We start from the raw sequence: 18,364 nt of genomic DNA, 5'->3' as shown, positions 1-18,364 counted from the left end.
ACTATTTTTTTCTCTTCCCGTGGCCCAGCTCCGCTCCCCACTCCCCGCGCAGCCAGCTTCCCTCTCTCTCTCTTCCCAGCGTGCCCCACGACCCAGCAGCGCCTTCCCTTACCTCGAATCATATTCTTCCCGGACTCTCTTTGGCCGAGAGTCCGCTGCCGCCCCGATGCCACCTGATTCGGTGAGCGCACCACGCCACCAGCCCCATAAATAGTGACCTCGCATCGCACTACCTCCCTACCAAGCTCCAGAGTAAGCCGCATCGCCTCTACTCGAGTCACCACGCCACAAACCCTAGCCGCCGCCGCTGAGTTCAAGCCACCGAGCCATGCACTGCTTCCATCCGCTCCACGCCGCTGCAAAACCACCAAGGTGAGTTCGTCGTCTTCTTCTCTTGCTTACCATGTTCTCGGTTCATAGAACCGTGGCCTCTAGGGCCCAAACTGAGCGCTCTGGCGAGCTTCTCGCTGCCGACCATGGCCAGCCACCGCGCCTAGCATTGTTCTGGCCATCGACGTCTCTCTCCCCCTCCTTTCTAATCTATGTCGTTAGAACTCAATCCGACGACCGAGATCGCACCGTACCGGTTCGGCCGATCGTTTTGCTAAAGAGCCCCTGCCTTTTTCTAGTATAGAACCCGCTGTCCCTGCAATTTTGTTAAAGAACCGCTGTAATTTTCTATGTCTAAACCTGCGGTCCAAAGTGTATTTTCAAAATACGTTTGCCTATTCTGAAAGCGTAGATTCTCTCTGTTAGATCCAAAATACGTTTTCATCTATTTACAGTTTTGCCACTATCTTCAATTAGGCCATATCTTCTCCGTTTTAATTCTGATTTGACCCATTCAACTTGCGTTAGGTTTGTAATTCCATAATATACATGTTTATACTACTGTTAGATATGTTTTCAACTTATAAAATTTGAGGTTAGATTTAATCTATTCCTTTATTAAAGGAAATCTTGTTTAATTCATATCTTCTACGTTTTAGCTCTGATTTGACCTATTCAAGTTGCACTAGATTCATTACAACAAGATCTACGTGTTAGTAACAATGTTTATCATGTCACTATTTCTAGAATTTCATAATTTAAACCCTAATTTGAATAAATATTATGCAACTGGATTTTATAAATAAGATATGGTTTGTTTTACTTTAGTTTTATAATTCAAATCTAAATTTGACTTAATTTGATTTATATAAGTTTTTTTATAGTTAAAACATATGAAGCTTATAGGTTTATATTTTCTCTTATGAGTAGATCTCTCGGTAGCCGTTTCTTTCAAACCGTAGCTCTGATTATAGTGCTTTTTGCGTTTGTGTGTTCGTAGTAATGTGTAGAACATGTTTAAAACCTTTTTACTTGTTGTTTACTATGTTTAGTGTACTGCTCTAATTTAGTCCTATTGTTTGCTTCGTGTATGATTGCATGGATGCTTGTGTGGTGTTCTATGATCATGTCTAATTGGTGAGCTATACGTGGTAAATCAAGAAGCAGTTCTTGGAAGGTTTGGACTCGAAGAAGATCAGAGTTTAAGGCAAGTATAGCATGGGATTATCCTTGTTTCCTATCAACTTTAATACATTTAATTCATGTTGCATGTGTCACCTTGATAGGGATTTCCTAGAATTGAACTTATACCTTGTCTCCTATGGGATATGCATTGGGTAGTATGATGCTAGTGCTCAATTAAAGACCATAATCTTGTAACTTGACTAATGGTATATGCAATAAACACTAAAAGATGTTTTTAGCAACATGGAACCAGGGGCTAGAGCATTGTGTTGTTTTATGGTGCTCTAGATTCCTCTCCCTAAGGACTTATCTGTAAGTGATCATCCGGGACTTACAGTACAGCTATAAGGGCTACATGGCTCTGGCTTTAGCTTAGTACAAGGACCTTTTCTAGCTTGTTAGAGTTTACCTTTATGGCACAAGAGGGGTGTGTTTCAGGTTGGATATAGTGCGGCCTCTGTCCATCAGTGTATAGGCTGCATGTCATTGTGCCTATCGGAAGGAGAGCCCTACATTCGCAGGGCACAGAAACCTAGTGGCCCTAACTTGTTAGACGAACCTTTGAAAGGCTTCATAGTGAACCCTACTGACCTTCCTTGGTAGTGGGTCAAGAGGCTGATCATCTCGGGCGAAAGGGTAAATCACAACTCATAGTGAAAGTGTACAACCTCTGTAGAGTGTAAAACTGTTATAACAGCAGTGCTCACGGTCATGAGCAGCCTTGGAACCCTTACAGAATAGATGATGAACACTAATGATACTGATGATAAAGATGCTCACTAATGATTACAGTTTATGCTTTTCATTATTCATGTTTACCTGATCATGTGTTTATATGGGCTTGTGAATAAACTTGTTACCACCTAATTGCTAAAAGATGACTTATTAAAAGCTAATCGCAGTTAAACCAGTGTTAGTATTTTGAGCCTCATGAACCCCATGATATATTTGTTGAGTACGACATGTACTTATGCTTGCTTCATTTTTCAATTATTTGGATAAAAATCCCGGATGTGTACCAGATTGCTAGAGTTTGGAGGAATTAGGCTTGTGATCAACCAGTCAGTTGTCTATATGGAATTGGAGTCTTCACCTGAAGATCGGAGTTGTCTTTCCATTGTTTGTTGTCTAAGGTTATATCCTTTATACTAAGTACGTTAATTGAATGACCTTTAGATTCAAATGGGGCCTAACATCGAATCTTAACCCTATGTGAAGAATTAGAATATGTGGTGTTCTCTGTGATGAGCAAATAGGTGACGAGTCCGATTTAATGCAGTCCAATATACCATGAGGACAATCAAGGCATTTGTCTAAGGGAATGCAACAATGTTGCTCTAGTGTTCTAGTGTTTGATTGTTTTTATCTCATTACAAGGAACCTATTAAGGATTATGTACTGTTCAAACAAGGGGGGCTAGGTATTAAAGATGTTGTTGGAAATAATCCTGTGTCTAGGTGCATGCTAATGTCTAGGTTCATAGCATTTACTTTAGTTAAATTTTAGCATGGAGTAATAGGAGGAACAAGCTGATTATATATAATTGGGTAATATTCTACATTAGTTAGGAGGCTATCATAGCCTGATTTGTAGCTCACGTTTGGCTAAGTAGAAGAGAACATAAAAGGCAAAGTCATTCCAGCCACCAAAACCACTTGTGCTCTTGTGTGTTTCTTGTGTATGAGTTCCTTGTGTCCAGTTAGAGGCATATTTGCGTTTCAGATCTGAAAAAATGAACATGAGTTCAGTTTGTTGTCACATGTCCTAATTTCTTTCGTTACATATGTGATTTTTTGAACCTATTTTATTTCAAGTTAACTTTGACCATCGCTAAATTTAAATTACCTCGCAGCCGTGTTCTCAGCCTATTCTATAACTTCATTCACTTTGTGGTCACGTAGGGATATAAGTTTGACTCTGAGAAGGCTAGCACATTGAACACATATGCTGCATTGAAGTCTGATGACAGCCAGGGAGCTCCTCCTCCAGCGGCTACATCCACGGCGAGCCCCATCCTCGACGTCCATACATCCACTCTGGTGAGCTCGAACAGCCAAACCTAACTCAATTGGGTCAACCAGGTCTAGTTGACAGTAGCACTAGATCAATAGCAGGCACACTTACAGGCACACTCAGTTGCATGTGTGTTGACAGTAGCACTAGATCAATAGCAAGCACACTTGCCGGCACAATGTTTTAATTGGAGTTAAAGAATTAAAAAAATAATGTCCAATATATTTAGATAGACGAATCTTGTATAATGATGTTTCATTGGTAATTAAAAAAAGAATAATATTCAGGCACGTCTTGCAAGCCATAAGCTTTCTGCCGATTATAGCAACAACATCAAAATAGAAGGATTTTTTTTTCTAAACTTAGATGACAAAGAGTCAAAGACTATTTAGTCTAATCTGACATGGAATGGCAATTGGTAGATCAATTACAAAACTAATTTACACCTTACATTGGCTTTGCCTACTCCATGGATGTCAGTTGGCTGACTGGCCATGAAATGAATTACATGGATCTTTTTGTTTCCATACAGTTAACAAGTCATTAACATGGTTATTTTTCCTAAGAATGTTGCTAACATGGTTACATTGGCTTTGCGTACTCCATGGATGCTGCAATTGACCGCCAAGTTTCTCTTTTTTTTCACTCGCTCTGTGTTGATCTATGTCAGATACTCAGATGTACTTGTTGTAGTCTTATTTTAAATGCATTGGTCATTACAGAATATGTAAAACCCAGCCACTTTACAAATTTTCATGATATTGGTTTACAACATAGCACCCCCTCTTTCAAAATACAACAAATCTCTGTTAAACTCAACCATCTAGCATGTATATGCAGTTCTTTACATGTGCACTAACTTGCAAGCTGACATCTTGCTCTAGGACCTTTTCTTTTGCTACCTGGATGAAATAATTGGAGAAAGCGATCTAGGCAGCTATGGGTCCTCTAATTTGATCTAACCCTGTACTCTATTCAAGCTTTAAGTACAATCGAGTCTGCAAATTGCAGAGCAAGAGATGAGAGTGCATATTTTGCTTCACAGTCAACATTTCTTTCGGCCATTCTCTCGGTGATCCCTAGCTGGCCCGCTCTAAGAAGGGCGTGGCTTTGGCTACTTATTTTCATTGATGCAGTCAAATGTCGTCCTGATTACCATTGATGCATAAGGCAGTTCAGTTTGAGTAATTTATTTAGCCATAAATCTTGCTCTGTTCGGCTCTTCGGCGTCATTTGCAATTTCATATTGGACAAGATTATATACGTCAAAGGCACCTACCATGACCGAGATTCTGACTTAGATAGAAATCATCAGTACCAACACCTTCCTGAGACTGAAAGGCTAGCTTTAGGCCGTTGATAACAATGCGTATGAAATTTGACATTGGTCTTACCTTGTGAGACGGTTTGGACTTGTGGAACGAATAAGACTTGTGAATTATGTCTATTTAATGATGGATTGTATATATTCTTGTGAATTGAATTTGTAATGGTAGTTTATATAATGCTCTTATGCTTGTGGTCAGATTTGAATTATATATGTTCTAGTCGAATTTGAATTATAAATTTAAATTTTTTTTGCGAAAAATATACTGTAGGGGCGGTTCTAGACTGAACCACCCCTACAAACATGTATTATAGGGGCGGCTGGTACTACAGCCGCCCCTACAAATCAATTTTGTAGAGGCGGCTAATAACACCAGCCGCCTCTACAAATCAATTTGTAAGGACGGTCTAGGAACCGCCCCGATAAATACATGATTTGTAGAGACGATATGGTAGAGGCGGCTGGCCGAGCCGCCTCTACAAAGCCTCCCAGCCGCCCCTAGAAACCATTCCTATAGTAGTGTTGGTCTGCGCTTTCACCATCCACATAATTTGACCGGCATTTGCTTCATCATACCCATACACGCAAAACACCAGGAATCCAACATTTTCATATTTTTTCGGATCTAAAATAAATTAGTTATGGATTTTTTTAAAATTAAATCAGATTTTATTATTTCTAGAAAAAAGAAATCATCTTTGAAACCAGCTAGAGTACCAATTTTTTGCCCTGTTTTTAATATATAGAGAGCGCCAGCAGGTATACAATTTCATAGTTAAAGGATGAAAATCGGATTGTCATGGAAGTTAAACTTTGAAAAATGAATTTTACCCTATATTTAAAAAAATGGATTATGTGCACCTTGATACGGAGAAGCTAGAAATTTTTCAAGATGATTATTAACTTGATGTAATGATCTTCAGATTTAATAGAATCTTCTTTTATCGAGAAAAGTATAATTGATATAGTATATGAAGACTATTATGTCTTGAACTCTAGCACGGTATGAATAAGGCAATGGTACGCAATGGACCGTGCATGCCTGTGGGTGTTTGGGCATACCTAGTCTCTTGTCCGATCCGACCGCTACGGCAACGGAGGACGAGAGGTACGTAGGAGCGCGTCAACTAAACAATGACGTGTTCTCTTATAGTGGAAATAAGAGAAAGAAATGAAAAGAGACCCATATAAGAATGACCAACTCTTAGAGCTCTTCGGCGTCCTTTGCAACTTCATATTGGATAAGATTGTATACGTCAAAGACACCTACCATGACTGAGATTCTGACTTAGATAGAAATACTCAGTACCAACACCTTCGTCAGACTGAAAGGCTAGCTCTAGGCCGCTGATAACAATGTGTATGGAATTTAACATTGGTCTTACTTTGTGGGACGGTTTGGACTTTTGGAACGAATTAGACTTGTGAATTATGTCTATTTAATGATGGATTGTATATATTCTTGTGAATTGGACTTGTAATGGTAGTTTATATAATGCTCTTATCCTTGTGGTCAGATTTGAATTATATATATATATATATATATATATATATATATATATATATATATATATATATATATATATATATATATGTTCTGGTCGAATTTTAATTGTAAATTTGGATTTTTTTTTTGCGAAAAAATGTACTGTAGGGGTGGTTCTAGACTGATCCAACAAATCAATTTTGTAAAGGCGGCTGATATTACCAGCCTCCCCTACAAAATCGATTTGTAGGGGCAGCTGATGTTATCAGCCGTCTCTACAAATCGATTTGTAAGGGCGGTATAGGAACCACCCCTACAAATACATGATTTGTAGAGATGGAAAATCATCTTTGAAACCAGCTAGAGTAGCAGGTATACAATTTCATAGTTAAAGGATGAAAATCGGATTGTCATGGAAGTTAAACTTTGAAAAATGAATTTTACCCTATAGTTAAAAAAAATGGATTATGTGCACCTTGATACGGAGAAGCTAGAAATTTTTCAAGACGATTATTAACTTGATGTAATGATCTTCAGATTTAATAAAATCTTCTTTTATCGAGAAAAGTAGAATTGATATAGTATATGAAGACTATTATGTCTTGAACTAGCACGGTATGAATAAGGCAATGGTACGCAATGGACCGTGCATGCCCGTGGGTGTTTGGGCATACTAGTCTCTTGTCCGATCCGACCGCTACGGCAACGGATGATGAGAGGTACGTAGGAGCGCGTCAACTAAACAACGACGTGTCCTCTTATAGTGGAAATAAGAGAAAGAAATTAAAAGAGACCCATATAAGAATGACAAATTCTTAGAGCTCTTCGGCGTCCTTTGCAACTTCATATTGGACAAGATTGTATACGTCAAAGACACCTACCATGACCGAGATTCTGACTTAGATAGAAATACTCAGTACCAACACCTTCGTGAGACTGAAAGGCTAGCTCTAGGCCGTTGATAACAATGTGTATAGAATTTGACATTGGTCTTACCTTGTGGGACGGTTTGGACTTGTGAAACGAATTAGACTTGTGAATTATGTCTATTTAATGATGGATTGTATATATTCTTGTTAATTGGACTTGTAATGGTAGTTTGTATAATGCTCTTATGCTTGTGGTCAGATTTGAATTATATATGTTTATATATATATATATATATATATATATATATATATATATATATATATATATATATATATATATATATATATATATGTTCTGGTCGAATTTTAATTGTAAATTTGGATTTTTTTTTTGCGGAAAAATGTACTGTATGGGTGGTTCTAGACTGATCCAACAAATCGATTTTGTAGAGGCGGCTGATGCTACCAGCCTCCCCTATAAAATCGATTTGTAGGGGCGGCTGATGTTATCAGCTGTCTCTACAAATCGATTTGTAAGGGCGGTCTAGGAACCGCCCCTACAAATGTATAATTTGTAGAGATGGGAAATCATCTTTGAAACCAGCTAGAGTACCAATTTTTTGCCCTGTTTTTAATATATAGAAAGCGCCAGCAAGTATACAATTTCATAGTTAAAGGATGAAAATTGGATTGTCATGGAAGTTAAACTTTGAAAAATGAATTTTACCCTATATTTAAAAAAAATGGATTATGTGCACCTTGATACGGAGAAGCTAGAAATTTTTCAAGATGATTATTAACTTGATGTAATGATCTTCAGATTTAATAAAATCTTCTTTTATCGAGAAAAGTATAATGGATATAGTATATGAAGACTATTATGTCTTGAACTCTAGCACGGTATGAATAAGGCAATGGTACGCAATGGACCGTGCATGCCTGTGGGTGTTTGGGCATACCTAGTCTCTTGTCCGATCCGACCGCTACGGCAACGGATGACGAGAGGTACCTAGGAGCGCGTCAACTAAACAATGACGTGTTCTCATATAGTGGAAATAAGAGAAAGAAATGAAAAGAGACCTATATAAGAATGATCAACTTTTAGAGCTCTTCTGCGTCCTTTGCAACTTTATATTGGATAAGATTGTATACGTCAAAGGCACCTACCATGACCGAGATTCTGACTTAGATAGAAATACTCAGTACCAACACCTTCGTGAGACTGAAAGGCTAGCTCTAGGCCGTTGATAACAATGTGTATAGAATTTGACATTGGTCTTACCTTGTGGGACGGTTTGGACTTGTGGAACGAATTAGACTTGTGAACTATGTCTATTTAATGATGGATTGTATATATTCTTGTGAATTGGACTTATAATGGTAGTTTATATAATGCTCTTATGCTTGTGGTCAGATTTGAATTATATATGCTTATATATATATAGGAAAAAAGTCTACTTAACCCCACACCTATCATACTTGGTCTACTTCACCCCCTCAACTATGAAACCGTCTGTTTTACCCCCTAAACTATATAAAACCGTCTGTTTTACCCCATGGGGTGGTTTTCAGTGGCGGTTTTGCTACAGTAACAGCGGGTTTGCTACAATGACGGTGGGTTTGCTACAGTGCCCTGTGGTTTTGAATTTTCTTTTTTTTATTTATTTCCGGTGAATTTTTGAAAAATCATAGTAAATCATAGAAAAATCATAAAATGAAAAATCTAATTTTATTGGACTCCACATGAGTAGATCTACATAGTGAATATATAATACGGTATACTTTAGTAGAAAATTTTTACTGTAGCCTTAGATTAATTGGAAAATCTAATTTTGTCTGTAATTAATTGGAATAATTCATAGCTGCAGCTTCTATGGTCCAATTATGGTGAAATTTTTATGGTACGCTAATTATTGTATGCTTGAACTATATTAAAAATTTTGTACTCATTGGAATATGTATAACTTAGTTATAGATAAATTCTAATTAATTACAGACAAAATTGGATTTTCCAATTAATCTAAAGCTACAGTAAAAATATTGTACTAAAATATACCGTATTATATATTCACTATGTAGATCTACTCATGTGGAGTCCAATAAAATTAGATTTTTTATTTTATGATTTTTCAAAAATTCACCGAAAATAAATAAAAAAAGGAAAATTCAAAACCACGGACACTGCAGCAAACCCACCGCCACTGTAGCAAAACGCTGTTACTGTAGCAAAACCGCCGCTGAAAACCGCCCCAGGGGGTAAAACAGACGGTTTTAGATAGTTCAGGGGGTAAAACAGACGGTTTCATAGTTGAGGGGGTGAAGTAGACCAAGTATGATAGGTGGGGGGTTAAGTAGACTTTTTCTTATATATATATATATATATGTTCTGGTCGAATTTTAATTGTAAATTTAGATTTTTTTTTTGCGGAAAAATGTACTGTATGGATGGTTCGAGACTGATCCAACAAATCGATTTCGTAGAGGCGGCTGGTGTTACCAGCCTCTCCTACAAAATCGATTTGTAGGGGCGGCTGATGTTATCAGCCGTTTCTACAAATCGATTTGTAAGAGCGGTCTAGGAACCGCCCCTACAAATACATGATTTGTAGAGATGGGAAATCATCTTTGAAACCAGCTAGAGTACCAATTTTTTGCCCTGTTTTTAATATATAGAGAGCGCCAGCAGGTATACAATTTCATAGTTAAAGGATGAAAATCGGATTGTCATGGAAGTTAAACTTTGAAAAATGAATTTTACCCTATATTTAAAAAAATGGATTATGTGCACCTTGATACGGAGAAGCTAGAAATTTTTCAAGATGATTATTAACTTGATGTAATGATCTTCAGATTTAATAAAATCTTCTTTTATCGAGAAAAGTATAATTGATATAGTATATGAAGACTATTATGTCTTGAACTCTAGCATGGTATGAATAAGGCAATGGTCCGCAATGGACCGTGCATGCCTGTGGGTGTTTGGGCATACCTAGTCTCTTGTCCGATCCGACCGCTACGGCGACGGATGACTAGAGGTACGTAGCAGCGCGTCAACTAAACAATGACTCGGTACGACACGGTGCGCAGGTATAGTCACTGTTTCGTGTAACGATGAATTGACTCTCGGGTAAGTCTTGGTTACGTAGATATAGTCACTGTTGACAAAGCCTCTCTTATGACTTTTCAAATTGACAACTGATGGCAGGACATGATTTAGTTGAATCTTAAAATTACAAACATCATTAAATTTTAAACTATTCATTTTTAAAACATGTAATTATGCTATATACATAGAATTATATTACAAAATGCCCATAAAATTAAAAATATCATAAGTTTAAATGATTTAAGAATATACTATAGAAAAAAATACTGCCTACTTGATGTTACCTCGTGACCTGCCTTCATGAATTGAACTGGTCCCGGCCTCAGGTCCGAACGCCATTTATCTGATCGGATGGATTAGGGACAAGAGATAATAAAAATAAAAATCATACATTACTACCAAAAGTACTTTTACGGTAGATAGACCAACTGCCTCAGTGGTTCAAAAAAAAAAAAAAAACAGACCAACTGCCTCAATCAAATGGTCTCTACTAAACAATCATTTTTAAATAAATATGGCATGCTATCTTTTTTATTAATATTATAATTTTGTATTGTACATTTTGTCTACTAAATAATTTCAAACAAAAGAGTTTCAACTGCAAAATTATAATAAATCGTTTCCTGCACAACAACTTTGGTACAGGACGTGTCTCCATTTGAGACTGCTTAGAATTTTAAAAAATTTAAATTTCAAAACATGAGAAATTAAAATAAATATTTGGGACTCTAAAAAACTTTAAATAAAAAACTTATCAACTAGAAACGTGTAGATGGGGTAGATGACTGCAACTTTGGTATTAACTATGTGAATATTCAAGACCGTTAGAAAATTTTAAATTTTGAATTTCAAAATCTAAGAACTTAAAGCACATATTTGGGACGATAAATAATTTTAAATAACAAAATTATTACATACAATGTTGTATATTGTAGTTCTCACTATAACTAATTTGTTATAGACCACGCGAACACCCGAGATTGTTTGAAAATTCTAAATTTTAAATTTCAATTATTTGAAAAAAAAACTAATTTTAAATTTCAATTTAAGAATTTAGAACGATTTTTTGGACTCTAAAAAATTTCAAATGAAAAACTTATTAACTACAAAGTTTAAATCAGATCATCCTCAATAAGTTTGATATATTGTCTTCATCCAATTTTTTTTTCAAACGGTTATGGTTTATTTTTTTTATATAACTATTTCTAAAGGCAAGCATCTTTAGAGTGCCACCTTTATGAAGCAATTTCTAGAGATGCACTTTTAGAATGCATGTATTTGTGAATAGCCATTTTTTTATATGGGCATCTTAAAAAGTCCACCGTGTTAATTGATTAACAAAGACGGCCATCCTAAGATAATTGCCTCTGTGCATAGTCGATTAACAGAGTGATCTCATTAGGATACATGTGGTAAATGATTAACAAAGGTAGTCATTTTGCCTCAGACCCATCTGGTCATTGTTTATCCTTGTTTAGATTTTTTTACTATGTATTGTTTTCCTATTTAAGTTCATTTATTTTTAATTAAATTCTTATATATATTAATATATTCTGACATCCCATCACATAACATACACTAGCCGACACATAACATAAACTAACTCATTGCTCATATACTAATTTCACGAAGCACAATAAGGGCACGTACAACGGTTGTGTTGAAGCCGTCTGTTAGCATCCACGGAGGCAAAAATAGCAGAGTTATCACTGAGAGAGAGTGTTGCCGTCGCTTCACCAGACGACGGCCGTGGCTCGTGCTCCCAGAGCAGACACGCGCGTGGTCTGATCGCGTGTGGCAAGCGGCCGATGCTGCTACGACGTACGGCAAGCTGGCGTGGTCCCTTTTGCTTCCTTGTGGACGTGAAGGGCAGTGAAGCTTCCTTCTATAGTACATCGAAATGATATTCATGATTGATCATGGTTGCATGTCAAGCATTAAACGGTTTGTAGACAGCTAAATAGACAACAGTTGTCTGTGGGTTGTACGAACTGTCTGTTTAGCTGTTTATGTTGTAAATTCCAAGAACATACATATAACAGCTGTCTCTCTGTTGTACATGCCCTAAGCAATGACTCCGTCAAATCTGTCATGGTTTCAACTTTCAACTAATGACACATGCCGGCATGACTACATGGGTTGACGGAGTCATTGCCTATTAAATACTGTTGCCGGCATGGGTTTCAACTTTCAACTACTAATCTGCATAGTATTTAATAGGCAAGAGCAAAAGTGCCAAACACATATAGGTAATGACATAGTCCAGCATCCTTCACATTTTCAAAGCCACTTCTTACAGGCAGGAGCTTCTTTCTGCAAAGAAGTATCTGCAGGTGTGGCATCCCGTCTCCTTTTTAGAGTTCTTATTAGTATCTTAATTTCTGAACTAACCCCTTTCGCTGATCAGTCTGTCATCTGCTTTGTATTGTCTGCCTCTGCGTGCAGTCGTGCAGATATATATCGAGCTCAAGATGAGAATCTATGTCCATCTGCTGCTTCTCTTCGTGGTCATATCTACTATTTTACTCTTGGGTTCCTGTCAAACAACTCCAAGCAGCAATAACGAGGACCGAGAGGCTCTCCTTGATTTGAAATCCTTCATCACCAGTGACCCCTCAGGGGCGCTATCATCATGGGGGAATGGCTCGTCGGAGTGCACATGGACAGGGGTGATGTGCAAATCTAAACAAGGTGGCAGGGTCACAGAGCTGGATCTCAGGGACCTCAACTTGGTTGGAACTATTAGCCCTCACATTGGCAATCTCACAGCTCTACGTTCCCTGTACTTACAGGAGAATCACTTTGCCGGTAACATTCCTAACCATCTCGGTAGGCTTCGTCAGCTCCAAATGCTAAATCTTAGCAGCAACCTTCTTACCGGAACCATTCCCCCGGCTTTCACAAACTGCACTGGTCTCATGACCATCGATTTGTCGGGGAACGTCATTTCTGGTGGAATCCCTGCATCCATCCATCTTCTTCGGAAGCTTCGGATCCTAAACATGGGGAAGAACCAGCTAGATGGCAGTATTCCCTCATCAATTGGTAACCTGTCACTGCTAAGCAATCTTGATGTCAATACAAACAACCTCACCGGTAAAATCCCCGAAGCAATGGGCGGACTGGATCATATCCAGCACCTGCAGCTCTCCATAAACAACCTAAAAGGCATGGTTCCCGTGCAACTTTACAATCGCTCTATGCTTGTTTTCTTTGCATTTGCAAAGAATGACCTTCATGGTGAGATTCCGAGTGATATTGGTTTTCGGCTCCCAAACCTAAGTGTGTTCCACACTTGCTTTAACAAGTTCAGTGGTCCGATCCCACCGTCCCTCCACAACGTGACCAAGATTGAGAGTATAAGGATGTCCAACAACCAGTTTACCGGCTCAGTGCCACCGGGTCTTAACAGACTCCATAATCTTGTCATGTACAACATTGGCTTCAACCACATATCAGACACCACAGCCATCATTACAGACCTAACAAACTGCACTAACCTGCAATTCATCGCCCTCGATGAGAATCTCATCGAGGGATCACTGCCTGCTTCATTTGGCAACCTGTCAAGTTCCCTTGTAAAGCTATACCTTGGCGGCAACCGGATAAATGGTCGAATACCGCCGGCCGTAGGAAGTTTAACATCCTTAACATTGCTCAACATGAGTTACAACCAACTCTCTGGGAGTATCCCATCAGAGATAGGTCGTCTCAGCCAGCTGACAGCGCTTGGGCTTGCCGGGAACAAACTATCAGGGCTACTCCCAGCGGAGATTGGGCACCTTACTGCACTCACAAGACTAGAGATGAGCAAGAATGAGTTGGTTGGTAGAATCCCAGACGAGTTGGGTCTCCTCCAACGTGTTCTTTTTCTGGATATATCAAGCAACAAACTCCATGGGGACATTCCTGCCTCCCTCTTTGCACTCAGGAGCCTTAGTTCTGTTCTTAATCTGTCACATAATTCACTTTCTGGAGCATTAAGTGAGACCGTCGGCCAGCTAGAGAATATCATCGCCATTGACCTCTCAGACAATTTACTCAACAGCAGTATCCCACTCTCGATAGGGCAGTGCCGGAGCCTGCAAGCACTATCCTTGAGCAGAAATGCCATGTCAGGAGTGATCCCTGACAGTATTGGGAATCTTAGAGGTTTGCAAAGCCTAGACCTTTCAGACAACAATTTAACTGGTACCATACCTGAAAGCCTAGCGAAGCTGCCTCTTCAACTATTAAACCTCTCGATGAATGACCTAAATGGGTTGGTTCCAAGCAGTGGAATCTTCGAGAACCACTCCATTGTTTACCTCTACGGAAACCCAAACCTTTGCTACTCAAGTTTAGCATGCTACCATTCGCAATATTCCTCCCAAAGTCGAAAGAAGCCCATAGTGACTGTGATGGTTGCTGCATCAGTAGTAGCTGCAGTTTCCATCCTTGTATTGGTTATTGTTATGTTGAGCTGGTCCCGGAGATTTTTACCAAAGGCAAAGGCAGGAGAGACACACAGCGGTGTTAACATCATAGCAAATCACCCACTTATTTCATATGAAGAGCTATTTCGTGTGACCAACAACTTTGACCAAGCAAACCTCATCGGGGTTGGTAGCTTTGGTTTGGTCTACAAAGCTGTACTACATGATGGAACACCAGTGGCCATCAAAGTACTAGACCAATCCAAGGTGGGAGCACCGAAGAGCTGGGTTGCAGAGTGTGAGACTCTCAGAAATGTCAGGCACCGTAACCTCATCAAGCTGGTCACAGTTTGTGCAAGTGCCGATTTCGCCGGCAACGACTTCCGCGCTGTGGTTTATGAGCTAATGAGCAATGGAAGCCTGGAGGACTGGATCCACCAGCGTAAACGCCATGAGGATGGGACTGGGCTCAGTGCTGAAGAGGTGTTCAACGTAGCCATTGATGCTGCCAGCGCGCTGGAGTACATGCACAATGATTGTGGGGGACAGGTGGTGCACTGTGACATCAAACCTAGCAATGTGCTGCTGGATGGAGATATGATTGCAAAAGTGAGTGACTTTGGTTTGGCCCGGTTATTAGCTCCAGTGCAACCAGAACAACAATCAGTTTCCAGTATTCATGGACTCAAGGGCTCCATTGGATACATTCCACCTGGTTGGCACTCATACACTAGTTCTTCTACTTCAGTGTTTACTATATTGTGCATATTACAACCAGTAGTACTCCTTGTGTTTATATTTCAACCCTAAACTTGTGTCATTCAGAATATGGATATGGGAGTAAACCATCCACAAGAGGTGATGCCTACAGCTACGGCGTAATGCTCCTCGAGATGATCACTGGCAAGAGCCCTCTCGAACAGAACTTTGGAGGGGAAATGAATCTCATAAAATGGGTGCGAGATAATTTCCCCCGTCGAGCTCACAAAGTAATTGACAAGCGACTCATCAGCACTGCAATTGATGATGCCTCCTTAGAAAGGTTGCAGGAAAGTGACACCAAGCAGCTGCTACTGAACTGCCTGTTAACACCCATGATGGAAGTGGCCTTATCCTGTGTTGTCGAGGCCCCGGACGAACGAAGCAACATGCATGATTCGCTACTAAGGTTGAAGCAAACGAAGGAGACTTTCTTGCGCAATTGCAGCATCAGCAGAGGTTGATAGCTACTAGTCCCTAGATAAACGATAAAATATAGTGTATTGATAATTTCATATTTTGTATCTGGTTTACACTACATGAAAAACACAAGGACGGAGACGGATGCACGTAATAGGTGCATTGGGGGTGTACCCCAAACATTACTAGAAAAATACCAAGTATATATACTCTTTCATACCTTGTATAGTATAATGCATTGTAAAATTCAGTCTTGTTCTGTTATCAATCATATTAGTTCAACAATCAATAGTTCTAGTTTGAGAAATTAGGTTGTTGTTGGGCCTAGAAAGGTTTCGACAAGTGAAGAATCTTAATGAGCTCTCTATCAAACTTGTTTTTTTAATCCAGTTTTCTATCAGACTTGTTGATACAAAGAAGCATAATCGCTTTAAACTTGTTTATTTGTAGCTGAAATTGATCCTCATCCTTCTTGTGGATACTGTAAGTGTTGTGTGAGTATTTTCAGCAATGAACTATGTGAAGACCAAACTTCAGAATAAGATGGTGATGAATACTTAAATGATTGTTTGGTCATATTTATTGAGCGTGATATTTTCCGATGTCTAAGCGATGAAGATATCATTAAACACTTTCAAGCCATGGTGGAACGGCATCTTTAGTTTTTATTATATAATTTATAAGATTTAGCTGGAGACATGTAACTTGTTCCATCTCACTACTACACAAATGATTTTGCGAAGCGGTGCCCTTTTATTGACCGAGGGGGTAATAAAATTCAACCGCCTCGTAAAATGCCGGACGATTAAGGGAGGCGGTCATTTTATTTACCGATGCACCCAAAAATGACTGCCTCACAAAATCGATTAAGGGAGGTGGTCGGCTTATTTATGGAGGCGGTCAGGAAATGCCCACCTCCTAAAATTGATTTATGGAGGTAGGCCTCATAAGAGGTCCAATTCTGCCATTTTCAGAGGCGGGCCGCTTAAAAGGCCTGTCTCGGTTAATATGGCGGAGCCCACTAGGAAGCTCATTCAGCCTAGAAAACAGGTCACGCTATATAAAGAGATGAAACCCTAAATAAGCTCTCTGCCTCACTCGTATCTCCCTTAGTTGCACTTATCTCTCCCTCCCTCAGCAGCAGCCCAGAATTGAAACCTCTCTCTCGGGGTGGAGGTAGCGGCCGTCGCATGCGAGGCAAAGGCGGCAGGCGACGCGCGCATGGTGGAGGCGGTGGTCAGCTTCGGTGCGAGCGGGGCAGCAACGACGATGTGCGTGGGGCGGAGGTGGTGGCCAGCTCTCTGGTGCGCATGGGGCGACAACTGCAGCGTGAGAGGGCCAGTTCCGGTGGCCCACGTGGGATGACAACGGCGGCGCGCGCTCGGTGCTTGGCTCCGTGCCCCGACAACCTCACAAAATCGATTTACGGCCTCCAAAAATCTATTTTCCTAAGAGGCCCGCCTGAAAAGTACTAATATGGCTAGAGGGGGGTGAATAGCCTATTTAAAAACTCTACAAATCCACTAGAGCAATTTGTTAGTAAACTAAATGGCGAAATACAAACTTGCTCTATTTCTATAAGGGTTGCAAGCCACCTACCCAACAATTCTAGTTGCTATGATCTCTAAGCACACAAGAGGCTAAGTCACTACTCACTAAGAGCTCTCAACAAGGCTACACTAAAGAGCTCCACAAGATGAAACTAAGCTACAAAGCAAGCTCTCAAAACTAGCTACACTAAAGAGCTTGCTACAACTAGTTGCAAGAAAATAATGGAGTGAGTAGGGTGATTATATCACCGTGTCGAGGAATGAATCAATCATAAGATGAAGCCAATCAATCACCCCAGAGAAATTCAATCACACAAGAGACACAAGATTTTTCTCTCGAGATTCACATGCTTACCGGCACGCTAGTCCCTATTGTGTCGACAAACACTTGGTGGTTCGGTGGCTAAGAGGTATTTCGTGAACCTCGTCAAACAAATGGACACCGCAAGAATCTACCCACAAGTGATGTAACTCAATGACACGGGCAATCCACTAGAGTTACCATTCGGCTCTTCGCCGGGAAAGGTACAAGACCCCTCACAATCACTGGAGCCGGCCATGAACAGTCACCAACATGTGTCGAAGCTCCTCTGCTGCTCAAAGCCGTCTAGGTGTCGGTAACCACCAAGAGTAACAAGAAAATCCGTAACCACAATGATCCCCAAGTGCCACTAGATGCAATCACTCAAGCAAATGCTTTTGAAATCACTACCAATCTCACTATAATGATGAATCAATGATGTAGATGAGTGGGAGGTGTTTGCTTAGGCTCACAAGGATGTCAAATATGTCAAAGTGCCAAGAGAGTGAGCCCCAAGCCGGTACCTTCCTATTTATAGAGCCCCAAGACTTAAAGAGCCGTTGGGAGCTCTCGGGCTGACCGGACGTACCCCAGCGTCCGGTT

The 18,364-nt window shown here is 39.8% G+C and overlaps 1 protein-coding gene and 1 non-coding gene across 2 annotated transcripts; both read left to right on the top strand.

Moving 5' to 3' along the window:
• The first annotated feature begins 2,751 nt into the window (after nt 1–2,751).
• LOC136547803 (small nucleolar RNA SNOR75) lies at nt 2,752–2,837 on the top strand. Its single transcript, XR_010781755.1, has one exon. It is a non-coding gene; the product is annotated as a small nucleolar RNA SNOR75 (small nucleolar RNA).
• Nucleotides 2,838–12,538: 9,701 nt separating this feature from the next.
• On the top strand, nt 12,539–16,377 carry LOC136545469 (putative receptor-like protein kinase At3g47110). The gene is made up of 3 exons (XM_066537486.1): nt 12,539–12,649; nt 12,762–15,446; nt 15,557–16,377. The coding sequence occupies exons 2-3, from the start codon at nt 12,788–12,790 to the stop codon at nt 15,952–15,954; spliced, it is 3,057 nt and encodes a 1,018-aa protein (XP_066393583.1). The 5' UTR covers nt 12,539–12,649; nt 12,762–12,787; the 3' UTR covers nt 15,955–16,377.
• The last annotated feature ends 1,987 nt before the right edge of the window (nt 16,378–18,364 follow it).

Source organism: Miscanthus floridulus, chromosome 3 (assembly GCF_019320115.1).
Source record: "Miscanthus floridulus cultivar M001 chromosome 3, ASM1932011v1, whole genome shotgun sequence".
NCBI lineage: Eukaryota > Viridiplantae > Streptophyta > Magnoliopsida > Poales > Poaceae > Miscanthus > Miscanthus floridulus.
The sequence above is the reverse complement of the archived record's forward strand: the minus strand, read 5'-3'. Positions and strand labels throughout refer to the sequence as shown.

Coding starts and splice junctions, on each gene's coding strand:
- LOC136545469 (XM_066537486.1), top strand. CDS start 12,788: ATGAGAATCTATGTCCATCTGCTGCTTCTCTTCGTGGTCATATCTACT. Junction 15,447..15,556: donor CATTGGATACATTCCACCTG/GTTGGCACTCAT, acceptor TGTGTCATTCAG/AATATGGATATGGGAGTAAA.